Source organism: Dreissena polymorpha, chromosome 12 (assembly GCF_020536995.1).
Source record: "Dreissena polymorpha isolate Duluth1 chromosome 12, UMN_Dpol_1.0, whole genome shotgun sequence".
In the NCBI taxonomy this organism is placed as follows: domain Eukaryota; kingdom Metazoa; phylum Mollusca; class Bivalvia; order Myida; family Dreissenidae; genus Dreissena; species Dreissena polymorpha.
Window position 1 is genome coordinate 2889991 of NC_068366.1, and position 22521 is coordinate 2912511.

Below are 22521 nucleotides of genomic sequence, written 5' to 3' on the forward strand. Positions count from 1 at the left end.
TTTGCTCCTTTGAGTCCTTTCCCGATTTCCTGGATTAAATTAAATTCATTCCCAAATTCCAGATAAAGGTATAAAAAAATGTTAGGCAAATTGTTTTAAATAGATCTAAACCGCAATGCATATCTTACAGTCCCAGCCAAACTCACAGGACCTCAGGACATGACTGGTAAAAAAATTGGAGGTCCAGTAAGGTGACCACAGAATTTATTAACAAACCTGACAACCAATCAAAACGCTTGTTTCATATGCTTATTTTCGGACGCGAGTTTTGACTTAACGATAATTAATAATTCAACTTAAGTAAAAATTTTATTACTTAAGTAATAATTAAATACAATTAACGATGCGAAAGCACTTAAATTAATTTTAAGCAGCGTTAAATGCAATTTAAGTAACTTAACTGTAATTAAAATCAATTTTTGTTGTTCGGGCGCACTTAACGAGTTAAACTAAGTTTTTCTCTGCTTAATTCATTTTTCTCACATAAATAGAAAATAACTCTTCTTAACTACTTAATGCATTTAGTAGCGTTAATTCGAATTAAGTTACTTAAATTGAGTTTAAGTAGTGAAAAACTAAGTTTAAGTTACTTAAACTTAGTTTTTCTCTTTTTTGTGGTTCAGGCGTGCCATAGCTCTGTGTAGCACATTGATAAACTGAACTTGATAGGCGATTTAAAGGGACTCGTTCATAGTTAAAATGAAGATATTCACAATAATTGTCATATTTTTTAACATACATTTTGTTAAAACAAGCGAAATAAAACTCCAATAAAATACCATGTTACAAATACTGGCTCACGAATAATTAATCAGCATTCGAAATCGATGAAGCAATGAAGCGTTTTGTAAGGCTTTTAATTGCTTAGTTTGAGAAAAAGTTTATAACTAACATTGCGTGTATTATACGCGCATGTTAAGCCTGCGCGATAGCATTTGATTTCTGAGGTCCGAGTGAGAATAACGGGAACGGTTATAATTTGTGTTTAACTTTTTTCTTATCAAATTATTATATTCAAAGTATTATAGTTTTGTTTGTCAACATTTTAATGACATGTTTCTAAAATGCACAACTATTAGAACAAGTCCGTTAAGGACCTTTTCACAGATTTCGGCGTGTATTTAAGTTTGTCATTAAATGCTGTATATTGATAAATATAAACATTAGATATAAAAAGCTCCAAGTAAAAAACAAGAATAAAACTAAAGAGAGAACAAAAAGTAACCCTCAACCGGGCTCGAACCACTGACACCAGCAGTAAAAGTCTGTCGTTAGACCACTCGGCTATCCGTGCTCATACAATTAAAGATGTATTTTATACTTTATATAAGCAATCCTCGTAGAATCACACAATATAAGAACTCTCCAAATTATTAAATCGTTTCGCGTTGCAACGCTTTATAATTTCAAGGTTTTTTAAATAGTCAAAACATGCATATAATGGATATTTTAGAGCATGGTAAATGTTCAGTATTAATGTTTCCTCACAAATATCATAACAACAACGAAAATTTGCACGCAAGTCCCTTTATATTGTGAAGATAGTGAAATCTTGCTGTTGTAAAAGAAATATATTAAAAAACAATTGAGGACTTCTAAGAAAAAGGGAACAATCCGGAGATATCCTGCTTTTATTGTTCTCTGTTGTTTTATTGTATAGAAACAGATCTAATCAACCGATCAGAAGGGCCAAAATTATGAGAACCATTGTACAGGATACAGATTACTTAACGGAGCTAAGTCTAGCGAGTATTTTGTCAAAACAATGCTGATTTAAATGCAGTTTTCGTTGTTATGTCCAAGAATACAAATTTAACTATAGATTGAAGTATAAGACATTTTTTGTGTTTGTTCACTTCCAAATTCGTATGAATTCATTAAATGGACCTTTTCACAGATTTTAGCATGTATTCAAGTTTGTCCTTTAATGCTTTATATTGATAAATGTAAAGATTGGATCTAAAAAGCTCCAGTACAAAAACAATAATGCAATTTAAAAAAAGAAAAAAAGTAACCCTCAGCTAGGCTCGAACCCCTGATCACTGGAGTAAAAATCTATCGCTTAGACCACTCGACCATTCGTGCGCATACAATGAGTGATGAATTTTATACTTTGTATTTATAAAAGCATTCCTCGTAGTGTCACAAAATATAACGACAACAACAGAACTCTCCAAATTATTCAATCGTTTCGCGTTGCAACGCTTTATTATTTTCAGGTTTTTAAATCGTCAAACGATGCATATAATGGCTATTATAGAGCACGGTAAATGTACAGTATTACTGTTACCTCAAAAATCATAACTAAAACGAAAATGTGCGAACAAGTCCCTTTAAATTGTGAAGATTGTGAAGTCTTGCTGTTGTAAAAGAAATATATTAAACAACAATTGAGAAAGAAAAAGGGAACAATCCGGAGATATCCTGCTTTTATTGTTCTATGTAAAGCTATATAAAGTTGTAGTAGTAACATCAATAGTGTGTAGTGGTAGTAATAGAATAAGAAGAAGAAGAAGAAGAAAAAGAAGACGAAGAAAAAGAAGAAGAAGAAGTAGTAGTAGTAGTAGTAGTAGTAGTAGTAGTAGCAGTAGTAGTAGTAGAAGTAGAAGTAGTAGTAGTAGTAGTTTAAGTACTAGTTGTAGTAGTAGTAGTAGAAGTAGTAGTAGTAGAAGTTGTAGTAGTAGTAGTAGTATTTTAGTAGTTGTTGTAGAAGTAGTAGTAGTAGTTATTGTTGTAGTTGTAGTAGTAGTTGTTGTTGTTGTTATTGTAGTAGTAGTAGTAGTAGTTGTTGTTGTAGTTGAGGTAAAAGTAGTAGTAGTAGTAGTAGTAGCAGCAGCAGCAGTAGCAGCAGAAGATGTTGTTAATGTTGTGGTAGTTGTAGAAGTAGTAGTACTAGTAGAAGTAGTTGTTGTTGTTTTTGTTAATGTTATTGTTAACAATAGGCTTGTTCTCCCCCGCCTACAGAGGCAATTGTCGGGATTGTATTTTTATAGAAAAAAAATATCTATATTTTTTTTATATCGAAATATCTTATGGATATATAAATACGTTGAGTATTTTAGATATATAAATGCCTTTAGTAGTTGGTACGGAGTTTCTTATTAACTAATGGCCCATGTCCTTAATATCAATTAAACACATGGAAGTAGGTATGATGAATTAATTCTTATGACATCCAGGTGTATGTCCTGATAACAGTTGCATGACATGAAAGTAAATATTAAGAAATAATGCGTTTTACTTAAGACACACTGTCAGATGTTGAAACCGAATGAATTAAATGTACACAAGATAAGTATTGATGCAAAGCATCAAACGGCGTCGGGAATTTCAGTGTAAAAGGCACTCAATGAAGTTACATGGAACGATTTTTTTTCTACTGTAAATATTAATATATTGGCCGATTATTTTAAACAAAATAGAAAAAGATACTGGTATAACCATTATCTATGATTTTGTGTTATAACCCCCAAATAACCATTATCTATGATGTTGTGTTATAACCCCCAAATAACCATTATCTATGATTTTGTGTTGTAACCCCCAAATATTTCATAGTTCATTTTATTTACATTGGTTTCCTTTTGTTTACTGGCATCCGTGTGCAGTTTTCATTAATGGAACAGGACTGTGTAGGTTTTAAAACATCTGCTTCATTTTGTAAGCGTAATTTCATATTTTTCTCAACTTCAAGGGGAGATGATTCTGAACTTATTCTTACGTTGCTCATTTACGATAGGGGTTGAGTACTCATTGATGTGAAGACACTGTTTAAGTTTTAATGTGTTTACGAACCCCCAACCCTCTCACACATATATTTCATGGGCATAATAAAAACAAAAAAATGGTTACAATAAAACAGCATATTTATTTAAACTAAAATGTCTACATCAAAACAAAAAGTTAACATAGAACACAAATAAAATAATTTGATTCTACTGGGGCTCGAACCTTGGGCCTCTCACATGTGAAGCGAGCGTGTAACCACTACACTACGGAACCGCTTGAAAAATCACCTTCTAACTAAGATATTAATAAGTGACTGTAGTGTAACGGTTATCAATAAAGCAATAAACCGTGTTATGGCTGTCGTCTTGTAAAATTGAAGAAAATACGCGTTAACCAAAACTCGAACAGCAAAAGTCTGCGCTATTGTTAGAAAAACCACAAAATAAGTATATTTTGATTATGTTTTGTTTTTATACAAAACCAGAAAGTTTCAACGGTTCGCGTATTTGCCAAGTCCTTGTGATCTTTTATTATTGCCCAGTCCCTGTGATCAGTTATTAATTAAAAGAATTAGCTTTGCATTATTGGCAATAAATGTTGTAGTAAATGTAATAGGCACAAATGCAGTACTTATTTACACTAATTTACACAAAAAATCACCACTATGCAAGATATTCTGACAACAAAAATATATACATTGATCCGTAAAATAACTTCTCCTCCCATAAGCGAAAAACAAACGTATTACATACGAGTCGCCGCACTTCAGTGCGACGCGAATAATGTACGGCTATACGGTTGCGAACTGTTGATATTAAATCCCTTTGTAGAGTAGTAACATCATCATTGAAGAAGGGGAGTTTGAAGCCAACTGAAGGAGTGTATTGCAGAAAAATTGGTGCTGTTGTATTAATATGTTCCTAACAATTTCATCTATATAAAATGTGTAGTATAAAAACATGTGCCTAAAAAGAGGGAACATGAATACTTTACAAAAATGCATAATTTTAGGGAATTTACTGCATATATGCTGTCGGTTATCAAATAAAGAAATAACACACATAATAAATCTTATTCTTGGGTACCTTCCTTTTGTCACCGGCTTGTTCAGATGGTAAAGCGGTGGACTAAAAATCTGAAGATCGCGGTTTCCGTTGCCGGCCCTGCCACATAACTTTATTAGATTATATCTGCTCTCCACCCCTCTTCCTCTAATAAAATACATTGTATAAACGATTTGACTGTCAAGCTGTTGTTGTGATTGTACATGTAAACTAATGCCAGTTTCCAGAAATCAAATACACTTACTGACGGTTCGTCTATTTAATTAGTGTAATCGTTTAACTATTTTTCTTTTTATTGACCGTTGATTTTAAAAAATGACAAGAAAGTCATTCGATCACCTGTCATTTATTACTGAAAATAAACCCTTACTGATAATACAATATATTTTAATTATTAACACAAACCTTTCATTGAGTCAACACATTAAAATATAGGATATTGTGGTACAAAACGCATGCATAGATTTATAGTTGCTAGATTTTCACAGATACTGCAGATGAACTCTTTCAAAATGAAAGAAGTCCACGACACACATCAGTAATAAACGCATGCACTTAGTAGTGTTGACAGAGCTGAGTCTCGGGAGACTATGCTGATGCGCTCTGTTAGTCACTTCTGGGAGCAACGCCTGCTGTGGCTAAGCTGGCCGATGCGGGAATGGCAGTCCGTGTTGTACAATATGCACGCAACAAGGCTTGCAGTCGGGGGAATGGCGGCGCGGGCTTTCCGCATGCTTCTCTTTCGAGTTGCAAGCTCAGAACTGCTTGCGTCGGCTGCCTCGATTCCTTTATGTATTGACTGTCTCAAGGCCATGTGATTCTCGGCCAAAGTCTCCCAGGTGTCTGTTGCGACGCCGCAGGCTTTGAAGTCCCCCTTGCAGTCATCATTGTACCTCAGGACTGGGCGACCCACGGGTCGCGTGCCAGTTGCGAGCTGGCCGTACATGACGTCCTTTGGTAGGCGTCCATCCTCCATTCGGCGCACGTGGTCCTTCCTTTAAACTATAAACAATCACAATAATCCTTCATTTAATCTATAAGCAATCACAATAAGTCATGCATTTAATCTATACGCATTTACCATAAGTCCTGCATTTAATTTATAAGGAATCAAAATTATTCCAGCACAAAATATATAAACAAAAACTATAAGTCTTTCACAAAATCTATAAGCAATCACCATTAGATAGGTCCTGTTTTAATAAGTGGTACGCATGATGTTGTAGACACTTTGATTCCCGAAAATGTGGCTCTCTGATGTATGAGTTTTATCTTCTTGTTGAAATGCGTTTATTTATATAATAACTATTCTTACTAACCGTGTTAAAGCACGAATCAGTTTGCATAGGCAATCGCGACACAAGGGTAATGTATGCATAACTTAATTAAAACACACGTGAAATGTAACCACTGATGTTATTCGTTTTTCTATTCGACACGCTGGCCATGCGGATACTTCGATAACAGAATCCAGTAGTAGAACGTCGGCCTCTGGTACCGAGTTTAAGCCTAGATAGCAGCGGGAGGGGGGATACCGGAATTTGCCCACGATTCGGCAAGGGTACCGGTGTAGTACCAAGGAAGCAGATATCGAGAGGAGTGTATATAAGCTCCAACGTTACAATCGATATAAGATAAATAAATTTAAAAGATAAATAAATTTAGAATTTACGCTAAATTGGTCAGATTTCAATTCCGAAGATGTTGTATCTTAATTGAATATGCCATAAAAAACGAAAACCATATTCATTGTACAACGGGGTTATAAAAAGAAGGAAACTTTTCGGTGATTCGTTTTAAAATTAAAGTCAGTGCAGACATTGTCATTTATTGCATGCTGACTATAACAGTATTCCACCGCATTTTTTTCATTTCTGGTCGAGTGTGTTATATATCTGTTGAAAAGTGTCCGGTAATCGGTCACAGGAGTGCCATTGTCGCTGAGATGATCGGTTAAAGAAGTCGCCCAAAAATGTGGCATCAGCATGTGAATTTCCTCAAATACGTTAGTAAACTAAAAATGTAACGTGTGTTAAATAAAAAAAGACTTATCTATCTATTAATTCAAATTGTTAACAAGTTCTTGATTTATTTCTGTGGGTGTGTGTGTGTGTGTTTAAATTTGTACATGTTGATTTTCTCGTTTTTGCTCCACGAAAGCCACCGTTTTTTCGCGAATTTCTTTCATCGCAATACAATAAAATAATCAGTACAACATGTTACTTTTGTTTATTAATTATTCATTTTTTTATTCTATAAACGACCTAAGAATTTAAGTAACAGTCTTGTGAAATGTTCAGTGTCTTATAACAATACTCAAATACATTTATCTGGTAAATGTAACCGACGAAGATGCACACACTGCAATAATATTAACATATGTTCAAAATTCAAGAGTAGTGTTTCTGGTTTACCCTATGATTTACGCTATGATGTTGAGTGTACTTCACGTAATGTTATATATCTAATAACATGTAAAAATTGCTGTAAACAATATGTCGGGCAAACTAATCAAAATGTATCCAACAGAATGAAAAGCCATAGATTTAATATAAAAAACGGTTAAATAAATAATATTTTACATGTTGCTACACATTTTGGATCTACTCAAAATGATTGCATTTATCTGATTTCTCTTTTGTACCTTTTGATGTTGTTGAAAACAATCTAGACCGTTTATGTAAAGAAACATTTTGGATACATAAATTAAAAACTATAATTCCTAACGGTCTAAATAATAAACTGCTTTATAACATATAGAATATTAGCATAATTCACATATACATTTGATGTTTGCCTATTACACTGTCCTTTTATTTAAAAAATTCGCAATACGAAGTGCTATTCCATCTATCTATCACACGATGTTCCGTGGCTGAAAACCCCAAATGAACAGAACATAAATGCAAGCAAAATGAAGAACTCACCTCTCGCGCGCAGCTTTTTTTCTCTGTTATCGAAGTGCCATCGCTATATCGAAGTATCTGAATGACCAGCGTGTACTTCAGCAATAAAAAAAAACAAATATATATATATTATATATATAATTTAATCATGACATTTCTAAAAGTTAGTATGCGTTTACCTGCTTATTTGCAATAAACGCAATCACAATACTCTCGTTGCTTTCAATACGTTTATAAAATACACTGTGATAAAATTAAGGATGTTGTCAGTTAGTGAAAGGGTTACTTACAACATAACTGTCTGTACGTTCTAATCGCTGTGATATGACTGAAATACTGCTGATTACGCCAAACAAAATTCAAACAAACAAAATTCAAACAAACAAAATTAAAACAAACAAAATGCACGTGTGAACTTATCATTTCTCTGAGGGGAAGTCACTGCTCCGTGCAGATTGACATGGGGTATGTTATCAATAGGGCCACCCCGTTATCAGACCCAGTGTTCTACAATCTGACTTCTACAGTAGTCCAGGACGCTTGAACAATTGCATACAGTTGATTGATTTGCATGTAGTGAATCACATACCATTCAAGGGTGCCTGTGAAATGACGGAATACACTTTTTATTATTTCCCAGTTCGAGGTGAGTTGTGAATGATGTTCAATTAATAAATTATTCTAACATTATACTCGCTGATAGTTACATGTATACAAACAACGTCGAACAAACTAGGACTATCAACATAGAAAAGCAAACAGAAGAAGCGGTCTCGATTTTGATAGCATCACAATAAAATTATCATTTTAATTAAAAAATAATAATGTAGCTGACCATCTTTTTGGTTAATAAACAACGATTTGGAGTTCTGAAGTCTTTGTTTAATACTGGTCCTCACGCAGGTTGCGGCGAGGCTATCCGGATGCTGTCATTGTTTAATACTGGTGTACATGTAGGTCGCGGCGAGGCTATCCGGATTATGTCTTTGTTTACATGTAGGTCGCGGCGAGGCTATCCGGATGTTGTCATTGTTTAATACTGGTGTACATGCAGGTCGCGGCGAGGCTATCCGGATTATGTCTTTGTTTACATGTAGGTCGCGGCGAGGCTATCCGGATGTTGTGGGCAGACGTTGGCGCGTCGTACGAGGAGATCAACGTGGCGCCCTCTGTGGAGGTGTGGCAGCAGCAGTGGAAACACAAGATGGTAAGGGACAGAACACGAGATGGTAAGGGACAGAACACAAGATGGTAAGGGACAGAACACAATATGGCAAGGGACAGTCTTTGAGTTTGTAAAGGGGAAGGCTCCGAGTTGGTAAGGGGAAGTCCTCGAGTTGGTAAGGGGCAGTACTTGACGTGGTAAGGGTCAGTCCTTCTGTTGGTAAGGGGCAGTATTTAAGTTTGTAAGGGGCAGCCATTGAGTTGGTTAGGGTCAGTCATAGGAAACACAAGATGGTAAGGCAAAGTCTTTGATTTTTTAAAGGGGAAGGCTCGGACTTAGTAGGGGCAAATCTCGGAGTTGATGAGTGAAGTCTCGTAGTAATTAAGGGACAATTAGGAGTTATTAATGGACAGTTTCGGATATGATAACGGACATGCTTGAAGTCGGTCACATACCACTTCAGAGTGATTAATGTAAATCTCAATGTTGCTAATGGAAGGCTCGGAGTGAATTAAGGACAACCTTAGTGTTATTAAGGGACAGGCTCTGGGTGGTTTAATGACAGTTCTCGGATCGGTTCGGGTTGATTAAAGAAAGTCTTGGATTTCATTGGAAGTGAACAAAGTACAGCTACGTTAGAGTGGCCATGTGTTCAAGTACATCATTGAATTCACACACGTGTTTTATAACCAAGTATACAGCTGCTACGTGCAGTCCATGTTTTGCATGTATATTATGTAGTTGGCCTGTCTGCATGTATATGCCATCTTTAAAAGTAAATTATACGAGATGAAATTTTTTGGTTATCATATATCACATCGTTTTGTTTTCTCCAGCATGATTTCCGGTTGATGCTCACACTGGTTCCCTGTTTATTGTGCTAGTGCAGCCATTACACTGGTTCTCTGTTTCTCGTGTTATTTCAGCCGTTATACTAATTCCCTGTTTTTCGTGTTATTTCAGCCGTTCGGCCAGGCCCCGATGGTGAAGCACGGGGACCAGGAGCTAGTGCAGTCGAACGCCATACTGAGATACCTGGGCCGGAAGTACGGTACGCAGCTATTGTTGGGGGTACTTTTGTTCCCGTAATTGCAAAAATGTGTAGCTTAGTTTTACTTTCTATCCAGAATATTTTACCAATATATGTTTGAAATCATATTTTACAAGCATGTTAAAAGTTAAAAAATAATAATAAAGGAACTAGTTGACAGATTTCGTGGAATATGTCATGAGCTACATGTAGATTTTAACGAAAGAATAATATAAGGATAGGCTACTCTCAAGCAATTATAATAAAGAAAATGGATTACCAATGTTGCAAACATCGGGATTCGAACCCAAGACCTTTGACAGCAAAATCTTACACCAATCACTAAACAAATGAATCGCTCATAAAACAACAGCGACTAATTAAAACATTGATATTGTAACACGCATAAGAATAACATTATCGATAAAACCCGTTTTAAAACCGTTATTATGTATTTCAATTAATGATTATCCATTCACGATCTTGAATATTCATGAATATTCATGACGCGGATATAGAGTATGCCTTCTATAACAATGTTTTACATATTTTGCAAAAAATGAGGGAACTCAAACACCGTATAGCCGAAAGGGCGTATTCATTTAAAAAAAGAATAAATATCAAGTGGTTTACCGGTTGAAAACACACGCTACTCCTTGGCGAAAATCACAAAAACGACATTTTGTAAGCCAGTACCATCTAACCTCACTCAGTCAGCTCCCGTATACGCACGCCCCCTGCTTAAACTGAGTCTAACTGTGAGATTTAACACTGATGTAGTTGTAGACCAAGTTGTGTGTTTTGGCTCCAGGACGTTTTAATCTCGAGCTCATAAGATTCGCGGGTCTCGTTATTTTACTTTCTTGCGTACATTTTTTATCTAAAAATCGGTTGCAGGCAATCGCCGAATTTTATGCGGCTGGAGTTTGAGTTGTTTTATGACAGTCGTTTCCTAAATGATTTTGAATCTACCTATCTACTCATTTAACATTGTAACAAAGGTTCTATGTTTTAGTATAAACAATATATTAAAGTTGTATTTAGTTGCCGACAAAAAGTCAACACGATTCTGGATAAATAAATTAATGTAAAAAATACGTAGGTATGTAAATCTTGATGCAAGATCATTCGTTTGTATAACGTTTTGGAAATATTCCAAGTATGTAGTCGTACAAAAACATCCAAAAATTAGTATAGCTTTTTTTTCGCATTGTTGGTGAGTCAATTGTCAAGACTGGAAAAAAATCATGTATGTAACTGTAACTACAAATGAATCTTTACAACGGCCCCTTATGCAAACCTATATGTCACTGTAACTACGAGTGTTTCTGTATGCTGGCTAATGTTTCAGACCTTTGTGTCACTGTGTCTACGAATGTTTCTGTACTCTGGCCCCTGCTGTAGACCTATATGTCACTGTAACTACGAATGATTATGAACGCTGGTCCCCTGTTTCAGACTTATATGTCACTGTAACTACTGTCACGTAATCGTTCATAGTTCATGGACGACACATAGTTACTAGCAATGTACATTACTCTTAAATTACTGGTGTGTAGCCTATCATTCAATATCTCGTCATGCGCGTATTGCCATGATGACGAGATTTGCATTAACTACCATTTTCCCGTGTTGCGCATGGGGCAAGTCCGTCCCTCTCTATTAATGTCAATTTATCTGCATAATGTCGGATAAAAATATTCAACAATACCATATATCAGTTTCTAGTCCAATTTAAAGTCTGACATAAATAATATTTTCAATTATACAAATACGTTGTGATTGCTACATGATTGTGTCTTTTTCCAACTGTTCACCTCTAGATCTAAATGCTAACTGATTATTTTCCTACAAAATTTGCCCCGTGAAACTCAGATATGAATTCCATTGGTCAGTGTTCTATACGTGCTTAGTTCTGGTTGGTTGGGTTACATTCGGGAACAGAGCGTTCAAGCTTTTACATGCATCGAATAGTATTGTTTCTGTACAAATATCGTGTGTAACTAAGGCAAACAAACACCACCGCCTAAATCCTTTATGTTAACAGCGTCGAAGCCATTATTAGATAAGAGCGTTGTTAAACACACAACCTATCTATATACGATATTTGATCTTATACTCTGTTCATTTTGTGACTGCACTTTTGTGACTGTCATGTTTACTACCCATCGATAAAATTTTCAATATTTCATACATAAAGTAATCCCAAAATAGTCCACCTACAAATTCCTACCATAACGTGACACAACGAATGTTTATGTACGCTGGTCCCCTGTTTCAGACTTATATGTCACTGTAACTACGATGTTTCTGACTCTGGCCCCTGTTGTAGACCTATATGTCACTGTAACTACGAATGTTTCTGTACGCTGTCCCTGTTTCAGACCTATATATCACTGTAACTACGAATGTTTCTGTACGCTGGTCCCCTGTTTCAGACCTATATGTCACTGTAACTACGAATGTTAATGTACGCTGGTCCCCTGTTTCAGACCTATATGTCACTGTAACTGCGAATGTTTATGAACGCTGGTCCCCTGTTTCAGACCTATATATCACTGTAACTACGAATGTTTATGTACTCTGTCCCCTGTTTCAGACCTATATGTGACTGTAACTACAAATGTTTCTGTAATCTGTCCCCTGTTTCAGACCTTTATGTCACTGTAACTTCGAATGTTTATGTACTCTGTCCCCTGTTTCAGACCTATATATCACTGGTACTACGAAAGTTTATGTACGCTTGTCCCCTGTTTCAGACCTATATGTCAATGTAACTACGAATGTTTATGTACGCTGGTCCCCTGTTTCAGACCTATATGTCACTGTAACTACGAATGTTTATGTACTCTGTCCTCTGTTTCAAACCTATACGTCACTTTAATTACGAATGTTTCTGTACGCTGTCCTCTGTTTCAGACGTATATGTCACTGTAACTACGAATGTTTCTGTACGCTGTCCCCTGTTTCAGATCTATACGGTGACGGACCCCTGGAGCAGTACCGGATGGACATGCTGACCGACCACGTAGAGGACATCCGGTCAGAGTACAGCCGCATGATCTACCACAACTATGTACGTATATGGGATGTTAATACATTCACAGCAATGTGAATTTTTTCATCAAACGTTTATTTAATACAAACTACTCTACTATGGCGTTGACTTAAAGTTGGACGACTGATAACAGAAAGATAAAGGGACGTATTAAAAGATGTTCAAATTTCGGCAAAAAATGTCCTTAAATGTGCTTACTTACAAAATTGTAATATTTGAAACAGTCTAAGATAAATAAAATATACAAACAAACAAAAACTTCGAAGCTCTTACCAGGATAAGTGCCCAAGACTATTGAACGCAAACCCCATATAGCTACTACTCGACCATTCAGTATTGTGAAGTTTAAAGGGGCCTTTTAACGTTTTGGTAAATTGACAAAATTTAAACAACAAATGTTTCAGATTCGCAAATTGTCTCTGTTGTTATGATATCTGTGCGGAAACAGTAATACTCAACATTAACCATGCTCTAAAATATCCATTATATGCATCTTTTTTACGATTTAAAAACCTGAAAATTATAAAATCGTTGCAACGCGAAACGATTGCATAATTTGGAGAGTTCTGTTGTTTTCGTTATATTTTAGGATACTACGAGGATTGCTTATATAAAGTATAGAATACATCACTCATTGTATGAGCTCGGATGGCCGAGTGGTCTAAGCGATAGACTTTTACTTCAGGGATCAGTGGTTCGAACCCAGTTGAGGGTTACTTTTTTTTCTTTCTTTAATTGTTTAATTCTTGTTTAATTCTTGTATTTTTTTTTGACTGGAGCTCTTTAGATCCAATGTTTACATTTATCAATATAAAGCATTTAATGACAAACTTCAATACATGCCAAAGTCTGTGAAAAGGCCCCTTGAAAAGTATTTTAACGCTATTTATTACACATACTTTGCCAAATAACGACGAAAAACTTAACAAACGCTTTATTATTACATGATTCGATTGATGATTGTTCATAGACGAACACATAATTGAGTCTCGCTCGGTGAAAATGGGGCTAAATGCATGTGCTTAAAGTGTCGTCCCAAATTAGTCTGTGCAGTCTACACAGGCTAAACAGGGACGATACCTTCCGCGTAAACTGGAATTTTGCTAAAAAGAGACTTTCTTCAAACAAAATATATCATTAAAGCGGAGAGAGTCGTCTTTGATTAGCCCGTGTCTACTACACAGGCTAATCTGCGACGACATGCATTAAACCCTATTCACAGAGCGAGGCTCATATTTTTGCCAAGTGTTCTTAGTTAGCACTGTTTTTTGCTGATTTGTATAAAAAAACATACATCATTTTCCACGACAAATTTTTTGGAAAATGTTAATTTATTTAAATTGAATTGTATTTCAGTTACACAATTTAACGCTACTGTACAATATCTAAAATAATTCCCATCAAATTTTGTTTGAGATGTCAATTATTTTTTGTTATGCATTTCCGACCATCATGTTGTCTGTACAACGGGAATGATAATTAACACTACATAGAATATATATATGTATATATTTACATGCATATTCTTCCCTAGGACAACGGCAAAGACGAGTACATTAAATCTATTCCTACCAAGTTCGCCCCGGTCGAAGTAAGTAATCAAAGAGTACACTGTCCGCTTGTATGGGCTTTTTGTTCAAATTGAAGTCTCTTCTAAACTAAACTCCAGTTTAGGCGGAAGTACTGTCCCTGATTAGCCAATACGGACTGCACAGGCTATTCTGGGACGACACTTTACGCATATGTATTAAGACTAATGTTCTCATAATGAGGCTCATAATATTTGTACAACTTTTGCATATTAAACATTTGTTTAATTCAGTTTGTTCAATTATCTCGAATAGTGTATCGGTTTGTTTCTCCTTCCAGGTGTGAAGGCGTCGTTAAATTGCGCTGACGCTTAACATAAAAAAGAAGTGCATGCCTTATTGTTAAAGCAAAAAACACAGGGCATACTGCTTCACGTTGTGATATTATTATTTGCATATTGTTGAAAGACAGTTCTTATTATTATTCTTATTTCTCACTTAAACAATTTTTTTTAAATAATTTTTATTTTATTTATTTTAATGGCAATCATTGCATCCACACGTCCACACAGCTTTTTTAAATTGCCAGGTATTGACAATACATGTTAAGTCATCTTCTTCGTTTTGTTTTCAGAAATTTCTGAAGTCATGGGGAAATGAATACATCGGCAAAAAGGTATGGATCGACGTCATGTTACTTAACTTCCTCAGGATGAGTATGTGGGCATAAATTTGTTAAAATTAAAGAAACAAAAGTTTGAACATGTCTTTTACACTTGCATTAATCGTACATAGCCCAGGATATACAAGGGTGGGTATTACAGGGGAATTTTTGAGCTTATACTTCACGACGCAGTCTAACGGTTCGGAGCCATTTTACAACACTTATTCACTATGTTTCCTGATATAATGCTTCTAAAAAAAGTTTTTTAGTATTAATTGCAAAAACTACGACTCATACTTCATTTAAATTAATGTTGAGTTCTGATTTCAGATGGTCAGTGCTTTTAACGTTGAAAAAAAGTTAAATTTAAATTCAACCATTACACACATTCCATTGGATAGCGCCATATGAAAGGGATATTAATGGAAATGCGCTGAGACTGTTTGGTAACGGAAGATTTGATTTTCTGACGTAAATTACAGATCTCGTTCGCGGACTACAACCTGTGTGACCTGCTGGATATCCACGAGGTGCTGTCCCCGGGCTGCCTGGCCCAGTTCCCATCTCTTACGGCGTACCACGCCCGCGTCCTGGCCCGGCCCCACATTCAGGCGTACCGGAAGAGCGAGGGCTTCAAAACGCGACCTATCAACTTCAACGGCAAGCAGTAAACACAGTTGACGCCCATGTTCTGACAAATAACAGACGGGAGTCCCAAACGCTTGATTCGCTTTTAGTTTAGTCACACATATGGTCGGCCTCGTTACATCGAACAGCAAGCAGTACACACTAATGCCATGTCGTGTTACTTTGGTGGCATCACCATCTATCTATAGACGAGTTGACGCACGCGCACCTGCGAAGTTTAGACTCCGCCCACTGGTTAGCAAAATGTTGTGGAATTCATATTAGATTTTACACAAAATGTTGACATAATCATAGTTCATAATAACTTTAAGTAAAAATAGTAAATATTATTAAACGAATTGTGTCTGAAAAAAAAACAAAAAAACTGATGGCCCCATCGTGTTTACATTATAGACATCACCAATACAAACAGTTAAAGTCCATGGCCCGAACACTGAATGTCCGGAGTTCTTAACACTTGCATTTTATCCGCTTTTAGTTTAGTCACGTAGAGAATCAGCCAAGTGGTGCGTTTTATCAAAAGCTGTCTCTCCATCTCCAAATTTCAAGTTCAAGTTGAGTTTTGTTTATCGACACACAACTACTAACCGACCGTTTTTAATTTCAAATGCCACGTATGATTTATTAAAGATCCATAAACAATCAAAATCAACGAGTACATATTATACTTTGTAAAATAAAGTTACCCCCCCCCCCCCCAAAAAAAAAAAAAACACAAAAAAAACACAACAACAACAGTGTTACTTATATAAATAGTCAGAATTTCAACCATAGAGTTGGTCTGGTAACATTGATTTAACGAGATACAAACTGCTCGTTTTCATTTTTTCTGGGACAGTATATCCCATTTGAATTTACCGCGACGATATCCGAACATTTACGAGCTAACGCGAGATTGGCTTCGGGCAGCGTCGGAAGGCGGAAGCATGATGTGGTTCTCATGAATAATCATTATGTTATTAATTAGTAGTGCAGGACTAGGTCTGAAGTCCCGTTTGCAAAATTGGGTTGGGAGATTTTCTCACTTGATGTGAGTTAATTAGTCCTTATACATGATAAATCACCGAGGTGATTGTCCGTCACACTGCCAGGAGCCTCAAAATACCAAAATCTAATATGGCCGCCGACGGCCATAATGAAAAAGAAAAAAGTATTGCCTTTTGGAGTAAAATCAAATGTTTTTACCTCTAAATTATGTATTGTTTTTGTAAGAACTCAGTTATTAGAGGTCTTGTTAAATATGGAGGGTAATTGATCCGGAAAGGCCCAGTACAAGGTCACATGATACATCAACGACCTTGAGTTGACCTTGGACAGTTAAAGCCAGTGTATAGATTTTAATGTGACACATTTTGACGTAATTAATTAAATAACAATATTGTTGTGCACGTTTTACGTAATATTGGCTCATTTAGATAATTTAAGCATGTTGTACTCACAGAAAATTATCACATTCGGTGGAAAAATACGACAGTGAGCGGGACTCAAACGCAAATGCAGACGGTATGAAAATGTGAGCATAGACCAAACCCCTTACCAAGCAAACCCGTGATATTTGTTCAACGTTGGCTCAAAGTCAAACCGACGTAACATCTATTTGATGTCGGGAATACTTTGAACGAATGTCAAGTGTTGGTTGGGTAATCACTGAGTCATCCTCAGTCCTAGAGACAGGCTAACGGGCTTACACCTTATTCCATATGGCATTATAGCAAAAACTCACACAACTCATCAACATGAAATCATTCTCATTTATATAGGTTTAAAAATACTTTGTTTCACATAGATTACATACAGTTCCAAAGTTAGTCATTTCAAGTCAGGTTTCCACAAGGTGAATTGCCAATTAACCATGACAAAATGTGATGCAAAGCACCCCAGCAGCACGGCATGGACAACGTCGAGTATTGCACTTTCCTGTACACTTGCACAATATCAGCAAGATCGGTGGTAAAGGCTTCATCCACTTTGTGGGCAACAGCATGCCAAGGTGCTCCTCCCATCCACCATGTGAAACTGGTGCCAGCTGTGTCTCGGGACCATCAATATTTATAAACAGTTTACATGCCCTATGTATTAGAAAGGCTCCTCTACGAATATGTCCTTTGATTACACTGCTTGAAGGAGGTAGGCAATCAAGTCCAGCACTAGCACTGGTATAGTTCTCTAGTCATGGTCAAATGTTTCCGCAGTTGTCGTCGATCTGGCTCCTGCCCAAACGCGTACCAGATACTTTTCTGCTAATGCTTCATCCTGCTCTGACAATTTATCTGTCTCTCCAAAATTAATTAAAAAACTGTACCGGGTCAGAGGTCACAGCAGCATTCTTGGTTCCCACTTTACTCATGCAGTCGTCGCCAGTCAATATGTGAGCCTTTATCATTGTCTTTGCCAGCGGTGTCCCAAGCAGAGAAATTGCCTGATGCAGCGGAAGCATTCGACGATTCTCACCAGTACCATACTGCTGCCATGTTTCTTTCATACAGAGTTTCTGAAAATATGGAGTGAAGTGAAGCAATAATGCAAAGCTGTCGGTGTCATTTGACATCACAGCACCTCTTTGACACTGTTTGAGGCGAGCAGCCCACTAAACATGAGCCACTACCCTGGCATCGGCCTCCTCAATCCAGTTTAACAGTTCAGGAATGACTTCATTACCAAACTTAATTGCTGGAAGAGCTTCATTGTCAGAGACAACTGAACTTGCCATGATAGCGTTGGCACAGACGTCATTGCACACTATATCCCTTACCAATAGTAGAATATTACACTTATTTTCCTCGGATGCCCAGAATTTATTAAGTTGTTGTGGGATTGGTGTGTCTCTGTTCATGTCAATAATTGCAATACCTGTTGCTTCGTCTCCGCACCGCAACCGTTCACCTTCCTTTAAAGACATTTCAACATATGAGTCTAGTACAAGATTAATGTCCTCTGGCCCCTCACATATGCTTGACGCTGAGTTGATGACAGCATTGATTGCACCACCCAGAGTGGCAAATTGTGCAAGTGGCATATGTCGCATCTTAGACATGAGGTCCAAGATGACATGAGTGGGAAGAAGAGATTCCCGACTCCATTTACTGATGTCCAGTCTAGATTCAATTTCCCCCCTAAAATTAGAATTATTAACATGGGCTGGGAAGTCACCATCAAATAATGGAGATGAATAAATAAAATCACGAGATAATATCTGCTTGAGGGACATGCCTCATTCCTTTGCAATGTCCATGCTCCTATGTGCATCTGCCATATCTTTGGATGACCGTTCCTTAAGAATAGCTTTTGATATCAATAATGACTGTTTAGGATGGTCAGTGAACTTGGGAAGCTTACTCTTTGAAATGGTGGCACTAATTGTTTTGGCTTTCTCAACTATTCTCTCCTGCTTGTATGCGCAGTAAACACGTTCACCATTTTCAATACATTTGAGAAGCCGTACAGCAACCCCTTTGTCAACAGCCAGTTTTGTCAGTAAATTGTGTAGTGGAACAGGAACACTGACCGTCACTGTGTATTGGTTCTGACGTTCGAGCACATAGTCAAACATCATTTCTGCATTGTGGTTGAACGAGTGACGATGAGTGGCGCTCAGCGAATGCTGAAGATTACATTATGTGTGATCCATCGGCTTGTTGGTGGTTAGAAGATTGAGGAGGCTGGTGATGGACCCTATCTCGTGGAACAAAAGGTCAAATTCTGCTACTGCATCAGCATTGCGTGTCTCTCCTACAACATAGTGACCTCCCATTGATACTCTCTGAATAGTCTGCTCAACCTTCATATCACCTGCAACACTGCAAAACCAGCCTGGGCGGTCTCGAACAACCCATTGGCCAATGGTAAAGCGCCGATAAAGCTCAGGATGTGTGAACTCCATTACCAAAGCCAATTAATCAAACATGGGAACAAACTAAATAAACCAAAGTTTATCAAAATAGTAGCCAGCATGTTGTGGTAAACAGACCCGCATTACGCAATACCGTGTGTTTCTTGCTTTTGTAAATAAAATGATCTGATCAATTTGCAATCAAAATGCACTAATAAGCATAAAAGTAAATGATTATCTATAAAGAAGAGTGGTTATATTGCATGTTTTTAAAGATTTTAATACAAATGCCATATGCAAATAAACACTTGACACTTTAAAACTGCATAAATAAGCATTACATTTTAGTAAAATTGAAGCTGTCAATTCAGCAAATCAACGAATCAAAGAATCAAAGGACTGAGCGGTAAAATGACAAAATGACAGTGTACATGCCGTTTCAAGGTTATTCTGACTTTGAAAATATACATTGATAACATAAATGTATCCTTCACACTATTTAGTCAGTATATATATTTATTATAAATGTATATTGTTGTTACGGTAAATCAAAGTAGAAATTGTATTATGTCAATGGCGGCCATCTTTGAATCGATAATAGCAAAAACGTGGCATGATGCCAGACAAGCACCTCGGTTTTTTTACATGTCTACAATCCCATAAACTCAATTCCGCTGAGAAACGCCCCCAACTACATTTTGCAAACGGGTCCACATTCCAAGTACAGGACTATAGCGGAGATGAAGTGAGGACGTCCTGCTTTAGCTATTCAACAAGAAAAACAGGAAAAGAGAGCGTGCAAAAATGAAAGTGAATGTGGGGCAATACATAACTGAAAGGAACTGTGTCAAGGAAAGAATGGGTTTGTTCTTTGTTTTTGAACTTGCCTGTTATCTTTATAATAGCTCGTAGAAATTATAGAAAGCTCAGGCAAGTGCTCTCCAAATTATGCAAATTAACGCAAACCGAATAAATCTCATCCTGACTCGAGATTATCCGTGAAACGATTCTTAGATGCTAAACGCTGCAGAATGTTTGTATTTTAACTTTTCTCTTTACACAAAATTACTTGTTTAAGGGTTGTCTATTGAAATTTACGTTCATATGGCGCTTTTGGTTGTTGCAAGTTTTTAAATAGCGTCATAGTATTTGGAAGTTTTTTATGGATCTTAAGTTGAATGGTATAAAGGTTAAAAGTTGCAATATCACGTAATATTGGAACTGTACTGGAAGCATATTAGAAATGACTTCCAGAAAACCAATCTTATTTATCTGTTGTACTCGGGAGTTACAGACAAGAGTATTCAACGAATTTCCGATTCGAATGATGAAGTGAATATAATAGTTACCAAGTGATTTAGTTTCTTTATCCAACGTGACCCAGTTTCAAACTCGGCCAAGATATTATTAAGAAAAATCTTTTAACCCAGTTTTATGACGATCGGACAATATAATGCATGTGCGTAAAGTGTCAGGTTGGTCGATAAGCTTCGTGGTGCAGGACATCGCCACGCCGTCTGTATCGCTGCCATTCGTTTTCTCTGATATAACGATTGGGGAGGCTATAGCTGCGTTTGAGTCGCAATCGCCGCGTTCGGTGATTCCTGCTGATTAACTAATGGCAACGGTGTCGCTAATGGACGAGACAGTGGCGGGAACATTACCTCAGATGGATGCAATTTTGACTGGTCAACATTTTCGGGACTTAATGGGAACAGTCCACAACGTTTAAACCCATGGATCGCGTTCTCAATCTATGTGACATCTTCCCAACATTTTCGGAAAACACCTGAAAATTGCCTTTTAGTGAAACTTTAGCCAGTACTTCACTTGACGTTTCCTAAGATGATTCCAGTGGCCCGAAGAAACAAACATCACAAGGTTGCAGCAAGTGGGCGGCGTTTTAAAGGAGACAGTAGAGAATTATATGGTTCTCATGGCAAAACTGCGCCGCAGCGAGGCTCATATACGTATTAAAATGGGTCCACTTTCACAGCGGTATCGTATACAAATGGGTCTGAAATCTTGAATCAAAATGGGTCTACTTTATCAGAGTTCCGGTATAAATATGGGTCACATTTCGGAAGTCTCAATGGGACACCCCTGCCCTAAAATTTGGAAAGTTACCCCCCCCCCCCGGGAATGTGCTCCTCTCGCCAGTGTTTTCCTACCCATATTACCCATGCGCCAGTTGTTTCCGCCACATATTACAAATACGCGACTTTTTCACTCCACTTTATAACCTCCACTTCCAGACACCAGCGAACACGAGTCTGCGGTACCTAGTCGGGCGTATGTCCACCGACCTGGCCCCGCACCGCTACATATATGTCAGCGAAGTGGCGACGTTCAGCGAGGAGAATACGTATGACGCCATCAACTCCATCTGTCATTCGATGGTTGATAAGTGCTGGGTAGTGGGGGCTGGAAGTCCGAGGTGTTCCTATTCGGCAGGTTCGAGCAGCGCATTAGAACTCAGTCTCTGTGCCTTGAACTAGGAATTATGAACTTCCGGCGTCGAATGATGACGTTGAAAATCGAGTACTCACGCGGTATAGCGACGACAAACGATAACAAGTTGGTGATCTGCGTCAACAAGACTACTACGTACTTCGACTATGACCTTAGCCACGAGAATCATGTCTTGAAACTGGGTCAAGACGGCGACGAATCAAAGAAGCTAAAATACGGCCGTGTCCCATCCGGGTGGTGGTGAATACCAACGATGAACTCTGTGTTTTCGACAATCTGAAGCACTCCGGAAGAACGAAGATATTACGCTGGTCGAAACGCCGACACGCGCTAACATGAGAACTAAGAACTCGTCTATCATCAGAAAAGATAAAGTCAGTTTCAAGATTCCTGTGAGTCGGAAAGAGCGGGACGGTCCGTTGAGTCG

At 37.3% G+C, this 22521-nt stretch overlaps 1 protein-coding gene across 1 annotated transcript; it reads left to right on the top strand.

Moving 5' to 3' along the window:
• Positions 1-8219: 8219 nt before the first annotated feature.
• On the top strand, positions 8220-16451 carry LOC127854132 (glutathione S-transferase P-like). The gene is made up of 7 exons (XM_052389136.1): positions 8220-8345; positions 8797-8906; positions 9828-9915; positions 12867-12970; positions 14487-14543; positions 15116-15157; positions 15628-16451. Exons 1-7 carry the CDS (start codon positions 8309-8311, stop codon positions 15814-15816), a joined length of 627 nt encoding a protein of 208 aa, XP_052245096.1. The 5' UTR covers positions 8220-8308; the 3' UTR covers positions 15817-16451.
• Positions 16452-22521: the final 6070 nt, after the last annotated feature.